The 19145-nt window shown below is 41.3% G+C and overlaps 1 protein-coding gene and 1 long non-coding RNA gene across 3 annotated transcripts in view; one reads left to right on the top strand and one right to left on the bottom strand.

The window, feature by feature from the left end:
- FREM3 (FRAS1 related extracellular matrix 3) overlaps positions 1-15048 on the bottom strand; it is a 98646-nt gene extending 83598 nt beyond the window's left edge. The window contains exons 1-2 of one of the 2 annotated variants that reach the window (XM_037740514.1): positions 9274-15048; positions 6904-6993 (exon numbers count right to left, since the gene is read on the bottom strand). In XM_037740514.1, coding sequence (XP_037596442.1) covers positions 6904-6993; positions 9274-14461 — 5278 coding nt within the window. In that variant the 5' untranslated portion in view covers positions 14462-15048. The remainder of the gene's footprint in view (positions 1-6903; positions 6994-9273) is intronic. The other variant, XM_017534521.2, reaches the window with a different exon arrangement.
- The window catches only part of LOC119472084, a 146853-nt gene continuing 141712 nt past the window's right edge, over positions 14005-19145 (top strand). The window contains exon 1 of the long non-coding RNA XR_005201199.1: positions 14005-14077. This is a non-coding gene — a long non-coding RNA (uncharacterized LOC119472084). The remainder of the gene's footprint in view (positions 14078-19145) is intronic.

The following is a 19145-nucleotide window of genomic DNA, read 5'->3' on the forward strand; positions in this document are numbered from 1 at the left end:
ATAAAACAATTACTAATAGATCTAAGAAATGAAATAGCAACACAATAAGAGTGGGGGACTTCAATACTCCACTGATAGCACTAGACAGGTCATCAAGGCAGAAAGTTAACAACAACAACAACAACAACAAAACAATTTAAACTGTACTTTGGAACAAATGGACTTAACAGATATATACAGAACATTTTATCCGACGGTTGAAGAATGCATATTCTATTCAACAGCACATGAAACTTTCTGCAAGACAGATTATATGATAGATCATAAAATGATCCTCAATAAATTTAAGGAAATTGAAAGTATATCAAGCATTCTTTCAGACCACAGGGGGACAAAGCTGGAAATCAACTCCAAAAGGAACCTTCAAAACCATGCAAAAAAACATGGACATTAAATAACCTGCTCCTGAATGAGCATTGTGTCAAAAACAAAATGAAGATGAAAATTAAAAAATTCTTCCAACCAAACAACAGTAATCACACAACCTATCAAAACCTCTGGGATACAGCAAGGGCAGTGCTAAGAGAAAAGTTCATAGCCCTAAATGTCTACATCAAAAAGACTGAAAGAGCATAAACTGACAATCTAAGGTCACAGGTCAAGGAACTAGTGAAACAAGAACAAACCAAACTCAAACCCAGCAAAAGAAAGGAAATAACCAAGATCAGAGCAGAACTAAATAAAATTGAAACAAACAAACAAACAAATACAAAAGATAAATAAAACAAAAAGCTGGTTCTTTGAAAAGATAAATAAAATTGACAGACCATTGGCAAGATTAACCAAGAAAAGAAAAGAAAAGAGAAAATCCAAATAACCTTACTAACTGAGAAACAAAACAGGAGATATTACAACTAACACTACTGAAATACAAAAGATCATTCAAGGCTACAGTGAACAGCTTTACTCACATAACTAGAAAACCTAGAACAGATGGATAAATTCCTGGAAAAATGCAACCCTCCTAGCTTAAATCAGGAAGATTTAGATGCCCTGAACAGACCAATAACAAGCAGTGATATTGAAATGATAATTTAAAAATTACCAACAAAAAAAAATTCCAGGACCAGACAGATTCATAGCAGATTTCTAACAGACATTCAAATAAGAATTGCCACCGGTCCTCTTGACTCTATTCCACAAGATAGACAAAAAAGGAACCCTCCATAATTCATTTTATGAAGCCAACATTACCCTAATACCAAAACCAGGAAAGAACATAACAAAAAATGAAAACTACAGACCAATATCCTTGATGGACATAAATGCTAAAATCCTTAACCAAATACTAAGCTAACTGAATCCAACAACATATCAAAAAGATAATCCACCATGATCAAGTGGGTTTCATACCAGAGATGCAGGGATGGTTTAACATCCATAAGTCAATAAATGTGATACACCATGTAAACAGAATTAAAACCAAAAATCACATGAACATTTCAATAGACGAAGAAGCAGCATTGGACAAAAGCCAGCATCCCTTTATTATTAAAACTCTTAGCAAAATCAGCATGCAAGGGACATATCTTAACGTAATAAAAAACACCGATGACAAATCCACAGCCAACATAATACTGAATGGGAAAAAGTTTAAATCATTCCCTTTGAAAACTGGAACAAAACAAGGATGCCAATGCTCACCAGTCCTCTTCAACATAGTACTGGAATTCCAAGCAAGAGCCATCAGACAAGAGAAATAAATAAACGGCATTCAAATTGGTAAAGATGAAGTCAAACTGTCACTGTTTGCTGACGATATGATTATTGACCTTGAAAACCCTAAGGACTCCTCCAGTAAGCTCCTACAACTGATAAAAGAATTCAGCAGAGCTTCCGGATACCAGATTAATGTGCACAAATTGGTAGGTCTTCTATACACCAACAGTGACCAAATGGAGAATCAAATCAAGAACTCAACCCCTTCTAAAGTAGCTGCAAATAAATAAATAAATAAATAAAATACTTAGGAATATACCTAACCAAGGAGTCAAAATACTGCTACAAGGAAAAGTACAAAACACTGCTGAAAGAAATCATAGACAACACAAACAAATGGAAACACATCCCATTATCATGGATGGGTAAAATAAAAATTGTGAAAATGACCATACTGCCAAAAGCAATCTACAAATACAATGCAATTCCCATCAAAATACCTCCATAATTCTTCACAGAATTAGAAAAAACAATTCTAAAACTCATATGGAACCAAAAAAAAGAGTCCACATGGCCAAAGCAAGACTAAGCAAAAAGAACAAATCTGGAGGCATCACACTACTTGATTTCAAACTGTATAAGGCCATAGTTACTAAAGCAGCATGGTACTGGCACAAAAATAGGCACATAGACCAATGGAACACAACAGAGAACCCAGAAATAAACCCAAATACTTGCAGCCAACTGATCTTTGACAAAGCAAAAAACATACAATGGGGAAGGGACACCCTTTTCAACAAATGGTGCTGGGATAATTGGCTAACCACATGTAAGTGAATAAAACTCGATCCTCATCTCTCACCTTATACAAAAGTCAAAAGATGGATTTAGGACTTCATCCTAAGATCTGAAACTATAAAAATTCTAGAAGATAACATTGGAAAAACCCTTCTAGACATTGGCTTAGCCAAGGATTTCATGATCAAGAACCCCAAAGCAAATGCAATAAAAACAAAGATAAATAGCTGGGACCCAATTAAACTAAAGAGCTTTTGCATGGCAAAAGGAAGAGTCAGAAAAGTAAACAGAAAACCCACAGAGTGGGAGTAAATCTTTTCAATCTATGCATCTGACAAAGGACTAATATCCAGAATTTACAATGAACTCAAATCAGTAAGAAAAAACAAACACTCCCATCAAAAAGTGGGCTAAGAACATGAATAGAAAATTCTCAAAAGAGGATATACAAATGACCAACAAACATGAAAAAATGCCCAACATCACTAATGATCAGGGAAATGTAAATCAAAACCACAATGAGATACCACCTCACTCCTGCAAGAATGACATAATAAGCAAACAAACAAACAAACAAACAAAAAACCCAGTAGATTTAAAGTCAGGGAACACTTCTACAGGGCGGGTGGGAATGTAAACTAGTACAACCACTGTGGAAAACAGCAGGATTCCTTAAAGAACCAAAAGTAGAACTACCGTTTGATCCAGCAATCTCACTACCAGAAGAAAAGAAGTCATTATTTGGAAAAGATACTTGAATACACATGTTTATAGAGGCACAATTCACAATTTGCAAAATCGTGGAACCAAACCAAATGTCCATCAATCAACAAGTGGATAAAGAAACTGTGGTGTATATATATGATGGAATACTATGCAGCTATAAAAGGAACGAATTAATAGCATTTGCAGTGACCTGGATGAGACTGAAGACTATTATTCTAAATGAATTAATTCAGGAATGGAAAACCAAACATCATATGTTCTCACTGATATGTGGGAGCTAAGCTCTGAGGACGCAAAGGCAAAATAATGATGCAGTGGACTTTGGGGACTTGAAGGAAAGACTGGGGGTGGGGCAAGGGATAGAATACTACAAATAGGATACAGCGTATACTGCTCAGATGATGGGTGCACGAAAATCTCAGAAATCACCACCAAATAATTTACTCATGTAACCAAATACCAACTGTACCCCCAATAACTTATGGAAAAATAAAAAAGAAACCCAGAAAATGCAGCCTTGCCAAAACCATGATTCTAGTCCAGTAGGGACCATTTTGGATTTCCAGTCTCCAGATGACAGGCTTGCATTGGTTCAAGCCACTAAGTTTGTGATAATTTGTGACAGAAGCAATAGGAAACTAACAAAATCCTCATAATAATCCTAAGGGGTATGTGCCATCGTTATCTTCAGTTCATAGATGAGCAAACTAAAGCACAGGCAGTTTCTCAAAGATGCATGACTACAAGAGATTGAGCTGGGATATGAACACAGACAGCGTGGGTCCAGAGTCTACTAACTGGAAGCCTTCATGGTATAACTCTGGAGATTCTAGTAAAATTGCAGCACTAGGGTAATTTTTGCCAGTATTTCCATTCTTAAGGCACCTGAGCTAAGCGGCAGTATACACCTAATGTCCAGTTCTGGAGGCAGGGCAGGGTCTTCTTTTAACAGTTTGAATATTGGCATGGAAAACAACAACAACATCTACTTCAGCCTGATGGTGAAAGATCTGTCTGTAGAAGCGTATAATACCTTCTATGAGTGCTATGTGCTATTAGGAAAAAAATATTAATAGATCAAATGGAAATTTTCAACATGCCATTTGGGAACTCTTTTTAAAATGTGAGCATTTTGAAAGAAAAAAGATTAAGTCAGCTACTGTAAAATAATGGATTCATAATATTTCAAAATAACAGATAAAAAATGTTTAAAGTGAGTCCTTTATCAGCGGTTCCCGGTATTCCCATCATTGGCAGACACGGATCTTCGCTCCGTGCACAGTATATGAAAGGCAACTGAGAAATTCACTGGTTGGGCATGGCAGCAGGTGCCTATGGTACCAGCTGCTGGAGAGGTGGATGTGGGAAGATGAACTTGAGGCCTAGAGTTTGAGGCTGCAGTGCACTATGATTGCACCTGTGAATAGCCACTGCATTCCAGCCTGGGCAACATAGAAGGACTCTGTTTATTAAAAAAAAAAAAAAAAAAAAACTTTAAAGAAATAATTTTTAAAAATTCCAGTTTGTCCCTGGGTCTAAGGGAAAAAAAATCCACTGGATAAATGAATGTGCAAATATTTAGTTTACTTGTATGTATTTTAAGATACAGCTATATGAACAAATGCATCCTCAAATATTTTAGAGTCTGTGTTTGATCATTCTTTTCACTTTAAGTTTCCAGGTGCTTCCTTGTCAGGTTAAGAAGTACAGTCTTGGTCCTCTTCTCTAACTTTTGTCCATGGTTTCAGCTTCCCAAAGCAGGGTGAGTGTAGCATTAGCGGTTAAGAGCTCTAGCATTGGAATTGGCAAGACCTGGATTTGATTCCAGTTTGTTTGCCTATAACTTGTATGACTTCAGGCAAGTTATTCAACCATGGTGTCTTCATTTTAAAATAGGTATCATAACATTTACTTTTTATTTTGTAGTGAGGATTAAAAGTCATAATGTTTTTAAGCACTAGCTAGCTCACAGAAAGAAGTTAAACCACAGTAGCTACATAAATTTCACCTTACAGTATTATCACAGAAGAAGTTAAACAATGGTAGCTACATAAAATTCACCTTACGGTGTCATCGCAGACTGATTTTTGTTTCTAATGTTGTCCACACAGCATAGTGTCAGAGTCAGAGGTACATCTTTTTAGAGTGACATTCTTTTCAAAAACAGAAAGGAAAATATTTAATATAAAATATTCATCTTACATTTATTTATGAACCCGGTTAAATGCATAAATTATTCTTTTTAGCAACTTTGATTCTCGAGAACTTGGGAAAGGGAAGGAAGATTTTTTTTTTTTTTTTTTTTTTGAGACGGAGTTTCACTCTTGTTACCCAGGCTGGAGTGCAATGGCACGATCTTGGCTCACCGCAACCTCTACCTCCTGGGTTCAAGCAATTCTCCTGCCTCAGCCTCCCTAGTAGCTGGTACTACAGGCGCGTGCCACCATGCCCAGTTAATTTTTTTTGTATTTTTAGTAGAGACAGTGTTTCACCATGTTGACCAGGATGGTCTTGATTTCTTGACCTCGTGATCCACCCGCCTTGGCCTCCCAAAGTGCTGGGATTATAGGCGTGAGCCACCGCGCCCGGCCAGGGAAGGAAAATTTGATTTTAAACTTCAAGGGAGGAAATGGGGAGGAGGGATCAGTGGTTTCAACTGTAGTTAGTCTCATCAGAAGGTGAGAAAGTACCTAGTTAATGGGCGCCTATTTTAAATTAATTTTTTTTAAAAAACAAGAATCAGGTAACACACCTACTTTTTATGAAGTGCTTTACATTTGTGATCTCAGTCAATCCTCTTAGCAACTGTTTGACATAGGTGTGAAGACCACCACTTTATACATGGGGGAAGGAATGAAGAGGACAAGGTCACTTATTCAAGGCCACACAGGACAAGTTGGGATTCAAACCCAGTCAGTAAACCATATGGCCTCTCATATAGAACTACCTTACCGTAGATTCAGTCCTTGACTGATTACATATGATTTAGGCAGGAAATGCAGGTTACTTACTGGGAATGAGTAATGATTTGTACTAAAAGAGGTTATTGAGTGGCAAGCAGTACACAGACATAATTTCTGCCATTATCCTGTCATACTGCAAAATGATTTTTCTTCTGACCACATAATCATTGTCCCTAGGTGTGTAAAGAAAGTGCCTTCTGTTAACTAGATGCTGCCCATTATGATGCTTTGAAGATAATAGTAGACAGACCAGGCTGCAGCATAAATAGGCAGTTTTTCGCAAGTTTTCCTCTATGCCAGGAGATATATATATTTTTACCCCATCCAGGAAGATTTCAAGTCTAAGGTCAGGGAGCCGTAAGATTCAGTTCTGCAGATAAAAATCCCAACAAAATCTGAAGATGTATTTTCTAATTTGTTTCAGAATGATGGAAACCACTAGCTAGATTCAGAGAATCTCCTGAAGGTAAGATTCGCTTGCCTATATGATGTCACACATGATCCAGATCAGAGAAAATACTTCACATTTCACTCCTCAAATTCCTCATTGCTTTTTCTTCCTAAAAAATTATTTGTCAAGAATCATTTGGCATAGGATCATAAATGAAACAAAAATAATTCATTTGTATTATGACATTATTGATTGTGATTACTTGCCTATATGATGCCTATCCTTGCCTAGAAATGATTTGTTTTCCAGTTTTATATTGATTTTAATTAACCATAAGTCCTTTTTAAGGTTTTATTATTGACTTACCACTGTCTTCAACAGAGAAATAGAAGATGTCCTTTGATGTGCTGCTGCCCTCATTCAAGATGTAGTAGATCTTCATCTCATCAATGTCAGCTAAAAAAAAAAAAAAGAGAAACCATCACACAAAGTCATATTGATACACATGAAAATGAGTATGTTGACAACTTCAAATTTTAATTAGGCACAGAAATACTCCAGTTAATGAATTTTAAAATAATGATTAAGGGAACGTGAATCTTCTTCTTAAAGCTACAATGTCAAAAATAAAACTTTAGTTTGAAACTTTGTCACAATGAGATACCATCTCACCCCGGTCAGATTGGTGATGATTAAAAAGTCAAAAAATAAGAGATGCTGGGTGAGGTTGCAGAGAAAAGGGGACATTTATACATTGTCGATGGGAGTGTAAATTAGTTCAACTGTTGTGGAAAGCAGTGTGGTAATTCCTCAGAGAGCTAAAAACAGAACCGTCATTCAATCCAGCAATCCCATTACTGGGTATACACCCCAAAAATATAAAATCATTCTACCATAAAGACACATGCATGCAAATGGTCATTGCAACACTACTCACAATAGCAAAGACATTGAATCAACCAGATGCCCATCAGTGACGTGTTGGGTAAAGAAAATATATTACATACACACCATGGACTATCATGTAGCCATTGAAAAAACTAGATCATGGCTTTTTTTTGTTTTGTTTTGTTTTTTGCAGGAACATGGAAAGAGCTGGAGGCTATTATCCTTAACAAACTAATGCAGGAACAGAAAACCAAATGTTGCACATTCTCACAAGTGGGGCCTAAACGATGAGAACTCATGAATACAAAGAAAGGAGCAATTGACAGTGGGGCCTTTTTAAGGGTGGAGGGTAGGAGGAAGGAGTACAGTGGAAAATATAAATATTGTATACTTGGCTTAATACCTGGCTGATGAAATAATCTGTACAACAAACCAGCATGACATGAGTTTACCTATGTAACAAACCTTCACATGTGCCTCTAAACCTAAAATAAAACTTAAAAAACTCCCGACTTTGTCACAGTGCTACTATGTGCATATTCTCCGGGACTGAAGTCCAACAAAGAGGGCATTTTAGTTACATGTGCTTTACAACATCCTGGCACTCTCTGGAGAGCCAGGTTTATCTGGTTTTGAATCTTCTGCACAAGTATAGAGCTTGACATAATTGTGGATGCTCATAGACTTTTTGTCAAAATGAATTTAAACAGGAATAACTGCTGCATCCTAAGAAGAAAGACAATGAGAATAAAATCATGATTTTTTTTCTGCTGTCTATTTTCTTGGGTAATAATTTGTTATGAAGGTCTATAATTATGTTTTTATAGTGGTAATTATTAGCATTTTAAAAACAATTTGCTTCCAAGGGGTATTTGTTTATAGAAATAATTCTTATAGAACCACTTTTTTTTGTTTTTAGTTTATATGTTTAATATTTTTAAATTATTATTTATTATTTTATTATTATTATACTTTATATTTATATTATTATAATAATTTATTATTATTATTATACTTTAAGTTCTGGGATATATGTGCAGAATGTGCAGGTTTGTTACATAGGTATATATGTGCTATGGACCACACACATATGATTTCATTTGCTTCAGAAGCAATTCTGAAAATGGAGCCAAACTATTTTTTAAACATGTGTAAGTTTTCCTCTGAGTTGCATCCAAGTTCACATGTATCATGTGTGGGAAATTTCATGCACAGAGCTACCTAAAAAAGTTAGGATGACATAAAGAGCATTTAAAAGCTAGCAGGTATCACATCGCCTGGGAAAGTAGACGGACCTACCTGTAGCTCATGATTAGTAGTGACAACAAATGTAAAGGAAAAAATAATCTCACACAAACATAGCTCTGTGCTTTTTTTAGATGTAGAAATTGCATTTGAATAGTGTAATAAAAATGAACAATGTAGTAATTTATATCCAAAATCTGGATACCAAACATCTCCAAAAATCTAGACTTACTAATAACTATGCAAATAACATCTATATGTCACTTTTAAAATTCAAAATCAATCTGATATTGAGAATTAATATAACGTTATCTTACAATATTTCAGAAGTAGAAGCTGTCCTTCTGTGTTTAGCAGTTTTGAGGTATAGCTACAACTTTATGAAACATCTGTGGGATCCTGCTAAATGGGCATTCTGATGAAATTGATGAAAAAAGACTTGTTGCCTTTTTTGTTTTTAGAGTAATTTTACACTTCACTGTATTTTATTAGAACAAGAATCTTACTGCAAATAGCTGAGGTCAGGGCAGTTTTACACAAAGCTGAGATATCTGATCCAATGAAGAACAGGGACAGAATAATCAAGGAAGAATACATACTAACCTTGTGTAAACACTCGAGTGATCTGGTTTCCAAGGCCAGTTTTGAAAATGAAACCATGCTGTGGTCCTCTGGTCACTTTATACTTCAGAAGCCTGTGGGGACTATCCTGATCTTCTGCCTTCAGAGACTTGCTGGTAATCAGGAAGCCCATGTGTCCAGTGTGAAGGCGTTTCAAGGTTGGGGCACCCCTGTTAATAGTAATCTGGGGAAGCCTATTGTCTAATGATCTTATTTGGACCCTCATTACCTGAGGTTTGTGTGTCTCCAGGGCAGTGTCTGGGAGGACATAGAAATCAGTGTGAGTGCCATCTGTCACAGTCAAGGAGAAACTGTCTTCAGTGGTCTCACTACCATCATGCTTGTAGCTAATTAGCTTCTTGTTCAGGTCTTGCTTGGTGAAAGTGGTCACAGGACGGTTACCATTGTACAAAATCTTGCCATGCATGGGGACCTGGGTGATGGTAAAGAGAATAAGATCATCTGGAGTATCCTCGTCTTCCACTGTCAACTCAAGGGGAGTGATCAGTTGGCTATCCTCTTCTTGCAGTGTTAGTCTATGGATGGTCAAGATAGGTTTCTTATTATCCACATCAGTGATGAAGACCCTGAAGGTTCTGAACACAGGGTGGAGTTTACTGATCACTTGAAACTCAAAGCTGTCCATCTTTTTCTCATCATTTGAAGTATGGACATAGGATATTTTGTTGCTAGCCAATTGAAGCAGAGTGAAAGAGGCAATGGGTTCCCCAGCACGGTCAGAACTTTCCAAGTGACCCAGGCTTGGAGCCCGTGTGATGCTAAAGCGATATTCATCAGAGCTGTTGATGTCATTGTTGCTAAGCAGACCTTTGGTAAGGGTCACTCTGGCACCTTCTGTCAAGGTGACCCTTTTGCTGATTACCTCAGGGAAGACCCTGTCTAAGTTGCCAATGATGACATAGAAGCAGTGGTCTGTCAAAGTGTTAACCCCATCAGTCACATCAAACTTGATAAAGTCAACAATCCCTTCTTGGCCTGTGTGAGTATAGCAGATGAGGCCCCTGTCAATCTCATCCTGGGTAAAGTTCATTCCCAGAGTGAGATTGTTTCTCACTTCTCCTCTGGGTTCTCTCAGCCTCTGTAGAAGTCCTTGTTGAGGCCCAGAATGGAGGACAAAACTGAGGCTCTTATCATTTGAGTCAAGATCTGTGGCCTTGAGGATACGATTTGTGATGATCTCAGATTGTCCATTCTCTACTTTCAGCTCATTGTTGACAGTCAGCTGAGGGGTTTCGTCGTCCACTAGGGTCACTATGATGGGTACCTTCCTGTGGGTGGTGTGCTTGCCGTCACTCAGCCAGACTTCAAAACTGTCCTCCGTGGTCTCTGAGTCATCATGCTCATACACAATGGTGGAGGCCTCCTGGATCTCCTGGAGGGTGAAGCTGTGGATGGGCCGGTTGCCTGTAGCCAGCTGCTGTATGATTCGTCCATGCCGAGGGAGGGCTGTGAGTTGAAAGTGCAGCTGATTCTGTGGCAGGTCAGCATCTGCTCCATTGAGCAGCTGGGTGTCTATGACCAGGCTCATCCCCTCTAGTACCACAAACTCATGGACAGAAAGTTCAGGCTGCTCATCATTGGTAGGGAGGATGATTATAGGGAAGAAGACATCTGGGGAGGAGTTGATGCCGTCAGAGCAATAAAAGGTGAATTGATCCTGTTGTGGCTCTACTCCCTTGTGAATACTCTGTACATAATGAATATGCTTCACTTGAACATCTCTGAGGGAGAAAGCACTGATGGGGCTACCAGACTGGGACATTTTTGAACCAGCAGCTGCTGCAATCTTTTCCAGGTAGCCAGAGGCTGGCTGACTAGTCACTGTGCATAGGAGTTCATCTTGGGGAGTGTCCACGTCTTCAATACGGAGATGTTGTAAGGTCAAGTGGTTCTTCTCACCTTCATAGACAACGAAGGGCTCCCCCACCAAGACCTTGGGACCCACATTGTCCACTGGCAGCACAGTTACTTGTACCTGCATTCTCTCTACTATGCTGTTTCCCACTACCCATTGGTAAGAATCCTTGGAGAGGATGAGGCTGAAGGCATCGTGCTGCTTTTGAAAACCAACTTCACCTCCGGTGTGGACATAGGCTACTCTCCCACTGATGAGGTCTTCTTGGGTGAATCGTTCTGTGGACAAACCATTTACTAGAATAGTGCCCAATTTGGGGCTGTCCTTTACAATGAAAGATAGCATCAAGTCATGTACATCCTTCCTTTTTCCATGGATGATACCCATGGTAATCTCAGTGGCTTTATTCTCTAGTACGTCTATGGAAACATCCAATAATGAGCTACTTGTAATAGAGATCCTAGGACTTTTGTTAGCCACATTGGGATGCACGGAAATTGGGACAGTGATGGGTATATGGTGCACCCCATCACTTACCTCCAGATGGAAAGTGTCCCTGGTAGTCGTTTGGTCTCTGCCATGATGATAAGAGACACTCCCATTAATAATATCAGCTTGCATGAAAGATTCTCCTGGGATCATACATTTTTTAAAGTACTGCAAGTGTCCATGCTGGGGACCTTGGACTAATATGAAGACAATTTGCTCAATGTCTGTGTCTGGGTCTGTAACATGCAGTTCATTACTGCTGAGGTTAAAGCTGCCTCCCTCCAAGACAGTAAAGCCTCTGTTGGTGATTTCTGGGGGCTGGTTGTCCACAGGTTGCAGGAATAATGTGAATGTGCCTGGCACACTATTGCCTGCAGCATCTTCCACCTGGTAGGTAAACTGCACAACCCGTGGTACAATACCCAACTTCTGTGGAGGCTTGTAGGCAACTTTATGCTGATTTACCTGGGCTTGGGTGAAATGCATGATGAGCGTGTCTGGTGAATCAGTGAGCACAATTTCTCCAGTTCGGACTTGGTGGTTGTCATCTGTGTCAGTCGGGAGTGTCAGTAGGGTGTACCATAGGTTCTGGTCATCAGAATCCTGGTCAGTGTATCGGAGGAAATTCTTCTGGAAGTGAGTGAGTTGGTATTCTTGTACAGTCATTTCTAGTGTAGTTCCTGGATACAGCTGTGGACTCAGTATATCCACTGGCTGGACCTTGATGGTGAAAATGTGCTGGTTGGATAGATTGGGTGGGTCATGGTCATCCTGCACATGGAAAGCCAGCTGGACCATTACAGATTGAGGGCTGTGTGGTCCAAGATGACGGTAGAAGAGTCTCCCTTCTGTTATGTCTCTTTGTAGCCACTGAGTCACCACTTTCTCATAAAGCCCTTCCTTTTCCTTGTAGTGCCATTCTTCATCTTCAGTGGAGAGAGGCAGTTCAGCCTGCCGCAGCAACATGTCCCCCAGGTAGTGGCCTGAGTGAGAGGAACCAGGGGCCAGTTCCCACTCTGGCTCTTCCTCATTTCCTTCAAGGGGCTGGTTCTCCAGCACAAAGCGGATGGTTGAGTCCTCAGAGTCAATATCAGTAGCACACAGTACAAAGGGAGAGATCTGGACCACCTGCCCTTCAGTCAGTGAGAGTTCTATGTTAGTACTGACCGTTGGTGGTTCATCATCCACAGGTAGGATGGTGAGGGGAAAGAGGAATTCCACTTGGTGGTACCCATCCTCCATCCGGAAGATGATGTTGTCACTGTAGGTGTTGCTGCCATCATGCTGATACACCACTCGTCCTGCTGCCAGGTCCGCTGGTGTGAAATACTTGCACCCAGCAGGTGCCCCAAACACCACCAGCTGCCCATGTCTCAAGCCTCTGACTGCAGCCATTTTCATTTCTTCCAGGTTATCTTTATCATTGATAGGAACGCTGTGGGTGCTGGACAAGGGCCTTGACTGACCTTCAAAAAGCACAAGTCCCCTGGTATGGCTAGCCACTGGGACCAGAGTGTTCATGGATTTCACTATCACCATGAGTGCAAAGGGGTCTGAGGCGGCGCCATCTCCGTCCACTACCTCCAGCTCCAGCTGAAAGAGGTGCTCCCCATGGGAGTTCTCTGTAGGGGGCTGATAAGCAATCTTCAGCTCCAGCAGCTCCTGCTGGGTGAAGAAGGAGACTGGAAGGCCTAGAGGGTCATCGGTGCTGACCACGTAGCCCTGCTGCCCCGGGTGCCCTGGTGGTGGGGGAGTGGAGACGTTGAGAATGTTGAACACCAGGTCACCAGGGTCTGACTCGACGTCCTCCGCGGCCAGTGCGTCAGGCGTCAGGGCTGTCAGCACCAATGGATCCACCTCCATCATCATCGTGGCCACGAAGCTGGGCCTGGGCGCTGTGTTCTTGGCTCCCCCGCGGATCTTCACCAGCAGCTGGAAGTGCTCGCGGGCCAGCACTCCCAGGGACCCAGCGTCTTGGCCCTCCGGCCCCAGCAGCTCCACCATCATGGGCACGTAGTCCCGGTTGGGCGAGGAGATGGAGGTGTGCTGATAGAGCACCCCAGCCCGGACGAAAGCCTCACAGTCTACGCCCTTGCCCCTGAGGAGAGGAGCCCCCAGTGCGTCCACCAAGCGTCCGTACTTGGGCATGGGGCCGCCCTCGTGAGGAAGCGGGGTGAGCTGGCACCTGCTGGTGGCCGTGGCTCCGGACTTCAAGGAAGCGAAGTCCAGCACTCTCCTGTCGATGGCGCGGCTCCAGCCCCGCAGCTTCTCCACCACCAAAGGCCTGTTGCGCGTCACCAGCTCCAGCTGGGAGAAGACCACGTCCACCGCCAGTGTGAAGGGCAGCACCAGCGTGTGAGTTGGGGCTTCGTAGCGCAGCTGCAGCAGCACCCGGGCGCGTCCAGGGCTGTGGGAGCCGAAGTGAGTGTACTGGACCTGGCGGGGCCCGAAGGCGCAGGGGAAGCGGCGCGGGGAGAGAGCGCCCTTGAAAGGCGGCAGGGCGTCCAGGACCGTGACTTCGCACCGGTCCCCCGGCTGCACTCCAATCACCAGGTCCCGGAGAGGGTCTAGCCAAAGGGAGCGGCCCAGAGGCACCCGGAGCCCCGGGTTAGCAATCAGCACGCTGGGGCCGTCGGGGCTACTGCCGTCCTGCGCACCCCGGACCGGCAGGTAAAGCGCCGAGTGGGGCTCGGTCCCAAGCGAGGATGCTGGTCCCTGCAGCGCGGGTCGACTCAGGAGCAGGCAGGCAAGCGCCACAACAAGCTGCCGGGGCGTCCCAGTTGGGTGTCGACAAGCCCCCGCCATGGCCACGGATGGCTCCTGGCGTTGGGATTCCCGGGGTGGGGGTGCCCTGTCCAAGGAGGGATCCACTGAGCCTCAGGTGCCTGCGGTGGAGGCGTTAGCTGCTGTCCAGTCGGTAGCCGACGCGCGGATCCAACAAGAGCCAGTGGCTGCGCAACTGCTGCTGCAGGTACCGGCAGCTGGGGAAGGGGCTCTGCCCACCTCCTGCTCCGCCCCGGGTCCCAAGTCTCTCCCTGCTGGTTCCTGGGGCCGCCCAGATACGCGCCCAGCGCGGCGAGACTCAGCGAGGGTGCAGCGCTCTCCCCTCCGCTGCTGGGTGCTTCACCCCACCTACCTTACACACCTTCGCGCCGGGAGCCGGGTCCGCAGCGCTGTTGCCCGCGCTGCCAGACCCTGACCAGCTGGTCTGGATACTCTCTTCTCCCGGCGCCACAAGGGATTGTCCCTCAGGATTGGGAGAGAGACGGTGACTATACTCGGGTCAGTCCTGCGCCTGTGAGACTGCGCTCCTGTTGTCCATTCATCCCGGGAATGGTGTTTCTGAAAAGGGGGAGAAACACCATTCCTCTTCGTTACCGCTGACAGGAGTGTATTTTCTAGCCAAAATTGAGTCTCACTTCTGACATAAAAGAAGCTGGTGGGAGCTATTCTGCAAATTGGATTTCCTAGCTGTCTGTCTGATGAAGCAGCTTATTCAGCATCTTGTAATTCGGTGCTCCCAAACAACCCTGACATTTTTCTTCTGCTCAGATTCTGAAAAAGAAAATCAGCACCCAGACTTGAATAGCTTGTAATCTGCTTTTTGTTATTGGGTCTCACATAACATAATCATGTGTGCAGGTTGGCTTCCTTCTGTCTTCTTAGAATGTGATTTCCATACCTGGTCAATAGTGACTTGCCTGTTATTTTATTGGACATACTGTTTTCTAACTACTTTCTTCGTAGGCAAATATACAGTAGCCAGAGGGGAGGATGTCAAAGGAAACAGTAGCAAAAAAATACTTAACACAGGTACTTGGATCAATTTCTGTGGTTCAGTCTTTTTAACACCTGGAATCAGGCTCTTCATGGCTTTCAGATGAAGATGACCATCGATGTAGTGTCAGATACTTAACAGAATTATATTAATTATTTAAGTTTTAAAATAGTCAATTTAGTTACAGTGCAGAGTAATCTTATTCTAGAAATAAAATAGTAGTAATAGTAACATGCTTCCTTATGCAATTAATGTGAATGTGAGAGACATTTTGATGACAGTAAAAATAGATGCCTACAAGCTATATTGATAGAAATGGCTTTAAGGGGGAATAGAAATCTTTGAATGACATCCCCGGGTTATTCTTTTAGTTTTTTACGGTGTTACAAACGCCTGTTTTATTCACAGAAACAACAACATCAACTGAATTCCAGGACAAGAATAATCTGCTAGTGACTTGAAAGATTTAATTTTCTCTTTAAACGTTTAATTTAATCATCATGTGAAATGCTGTGGGACTATACAATTCACTTTAGTTGAATGTTAGTACGCCTCATTAGCACACAGATTTGTTTATATAACAGAATTTTGAGACAATAAATTTGAACCTATATGTGTTTAGCCTAATTATGCAATATTAGTTCATGTATCTGGAAAATATTATTTAAAATATATTTTTAATTGAAACACAGGTAAAATTCCATTGTAAATGAAAGAGGCATTATATTTTATAAAGCTGCTGCCTTGTCCAAAAGATGGGTTTTTATGGTAGAACTTTTATTAATCTGCATATATCAAAATTTACCAAATGAATATTCATACGGGAGTACAGTTTTGGTTCTCTTTCAAGCACACTCACTCACTTTGGGAGGCTATTTCCACTGGAGGTAGAGATGGACATGGGCAGCTGAGATGACAGAAAACTAAACTACTGTATTTACATTTTGTCCTCTGACCCTCCCCCTCTAGCATATATTTCCTTTTCCTTTTCTTCACCATCAAATGTCTTGAAAGGGTTTTTTATTTCATTACTGTCTCCATTTCTTCACCTCTCACTCATTGTCCCTTTAGGGCACTCCAGCCTGGTTTCCACCTTGGACACACCAACAAAACTCTTGCTAAGGTCATTAGTAACTTCCATCTGGCAAACTTCTATGACTACCTCTCATATTGTTAGTGTTGCCACATCTTTCTGGTTTTTCTCCTACCTCCCAGTTTAAGTCCCATTTCTTCAGGAAGCATTTTCATATGCTCCTCAAACTATGTTGCAAAATCTCTGTAATTATTTATTCATGTACCGGCCAATTAATGTCTGTCTTCCCTGTTCAGCTTAAGCTGCCGGAGAGCAGGGAGTATGTAATGTTCACCATTGATACTTAGTGCTTATGCCAAGGACAGGCACATAGCAGGTATGTGATAAGTATTTGTTGATCGAATGAACAGAAAAATGAGAGAGTCAGAAGTCATGATCGACATACTATGAAGTCTAGGTGTCAGGCAGAAGGAACCAGTGCAAGCATAGGATGACCTCTTTCTTCTTTCCGCAGAATATACCAGTTCGTTAGAGGTCAGTGGAAGCTCTGCTTAGAAAATTCAAATTTGATATCTAGCCAAATATTTATATTACCAAAATTTTCTTTTCACAGGAAAATTTCACTACCCATATTGTACTTCAACCTCTCATTAATTCAAATTTATTCTTTAAACCTGAACTGCATCGAGTCTGTCATTAAGTGGGAAGGAAAGTGAAAACTACAAACTGTGTGCTATGCAGAAGGTGTTCATAAGCTCTACATTAGGTGATGATTGTGAAAACCCCTGCAAGATGGCTATGTGTTGTATTTCTAATTCATATGTAACAATAGAGCCCACCTCACGCAGCTATCATAACTACACATAAAAGGCTTTGAATAGTGCCTGGCACACAGTAAGCACTCCATAAGTGCAGGTATTGTAATAATTATAATTACAGTTGAGAAATTGAGGCTTACAGGAGTTAAGTAGAAAAATTTTACCTTGTGAATTAATTCCACTCTAACTAAAAGTGTGTCCTATAGGGAAGGACTTCTTGCATACCCCTGTCACTTCAGGGCAATGTTCCATCATGCTGCACTGGCTCTGTCCTGAGGTACATAGAATAAATGGCATTTAATCGGTCAGAGAAGGGAGACAATGTGTCCAAATATCCTGAGTGTGCTTTGGCAAAGAGAGAGTCCATTTTTAGAAAAGTCACATCCAGCTTTCAGAAGTGACTGGAAACACGTAGGACGAGTTCCCACCTCATGAACCAGGAAGCGCTGCAACAGCAGTCCGCATCCGCCAAACTGATGGAGCCAAGACCACCTACCTAACCTGATCTTTGTGGAAGTTATTTCCTCTCTACCAGATGGAGAAACAAAAGAGCTTAAACCCCACATGTCACACAATGAATGTCTTGAATCGGGTTGCTTGCAAATGTTTAGCATAATGTACTTCAGTAAAGCCTATCTAGAGGCTTTGCTCTAATTGGGTCCTCAGTGGGCTCTTTGAAGAATAGCTCCAGGGAGACTACAAATAAAACAAACGAAACATATAAAACAAAACGTTAAAATAGCATCCGGGCGCTTGTAACCTGCGGGGACTGCAGCTTCAAGAGAAGTTAACTAACCTAAATCACATAGCCTGTCAGTGCTCAAGCCAGGTTTACCTCCATTACATAAGGACTCAGTGGAACATTTTCTTTCTCTTTTTTTTCTTTTGAAAGTTAGTTATTTATTTTATTTGAACTTCTATTTTGTTTGATTTTCTGCTAATCTTTGTTTTCAGTTTATAGTATGATAATATTATACGAATTGGATATTGTTGATTAACAACAAATTGGATATTGTTGATTAATAATAAATATCCAATTTGTATCATATAATCAATATCCAATCTGTTAATCAATGACTAAGTATCATGTCAATGCACAGAGAAATGATACTTAGTCATTGATTAACAAATTGGATATTGAAAATGTTTTATACTGATAATTATGTTAAAAGATTGCCTTGAAACAATGTCATAAATTTTAATATAATAGTAATGCCAACACTTATAATGATGAAAATAAGCTTAAAGGTTTTCCTCATTTCCTTTGCAGCAGGCAAATAAGTCATGAATCCCCAAAATGTCTTAAGCAGCAATAATACCTCTGTAATGGGAGCAGAAGCTCCAAAACAACCTGTTTCGAAGGACAGCTTTCCTGGGTCCATATTAACTCCTGTTCACATTTCCTATGAGTCTCTCCCAATCGGAAAAATGCAGTAGCTGCAACTCCGCCTCAATGACTACATCTCAGGATACATCAAACACTCAGCATATAGCAAACAAGTGATGATGCATTTATTAACTTCTAGAATATTCCCAACAAACTACTAGTTATCCTATTTAGCTCACCTTCAAAAAGGTAGTTGAAAGTCAAGGTACATTGGTAATGTAAGAGTCATTTGAGAACTGAGTGATGTGAAGAGCGAAGAGGGAAATGAATGTTTTGCCTGTTCTGTGCAGAAGCTCTTTAGTTTAATTAAGTTCTACTTGTCAATTTTTTTGTTGCAATTGTTTTTGGGAACGTAGCCCTAAATTTTTTTGCCAAGGCCTATCTTGATATGGGTATTTCCTAGATTTTCCTGTAGGATTTTTGTAGTTGGCAGTCTTACATTTAAATCTTTTATCCATCTTGAGTTAATTTTT

Source organism: Cebus imitator, unplaced genomic scaffold (genome assembly GCF_001604975.1).
Source record: "Cebus imitator isolate Cc_AM_T3 unplaced genomic scaffold, Cebus_imitator-1.0 Scaffold4, whole genome shotgun sequence".
Taxonomy (NCBI): Eukaryota; Metazoa; Chordata; class Mammalia; order Primates; family Cebidae; genus Cebus; species Cebus imitator.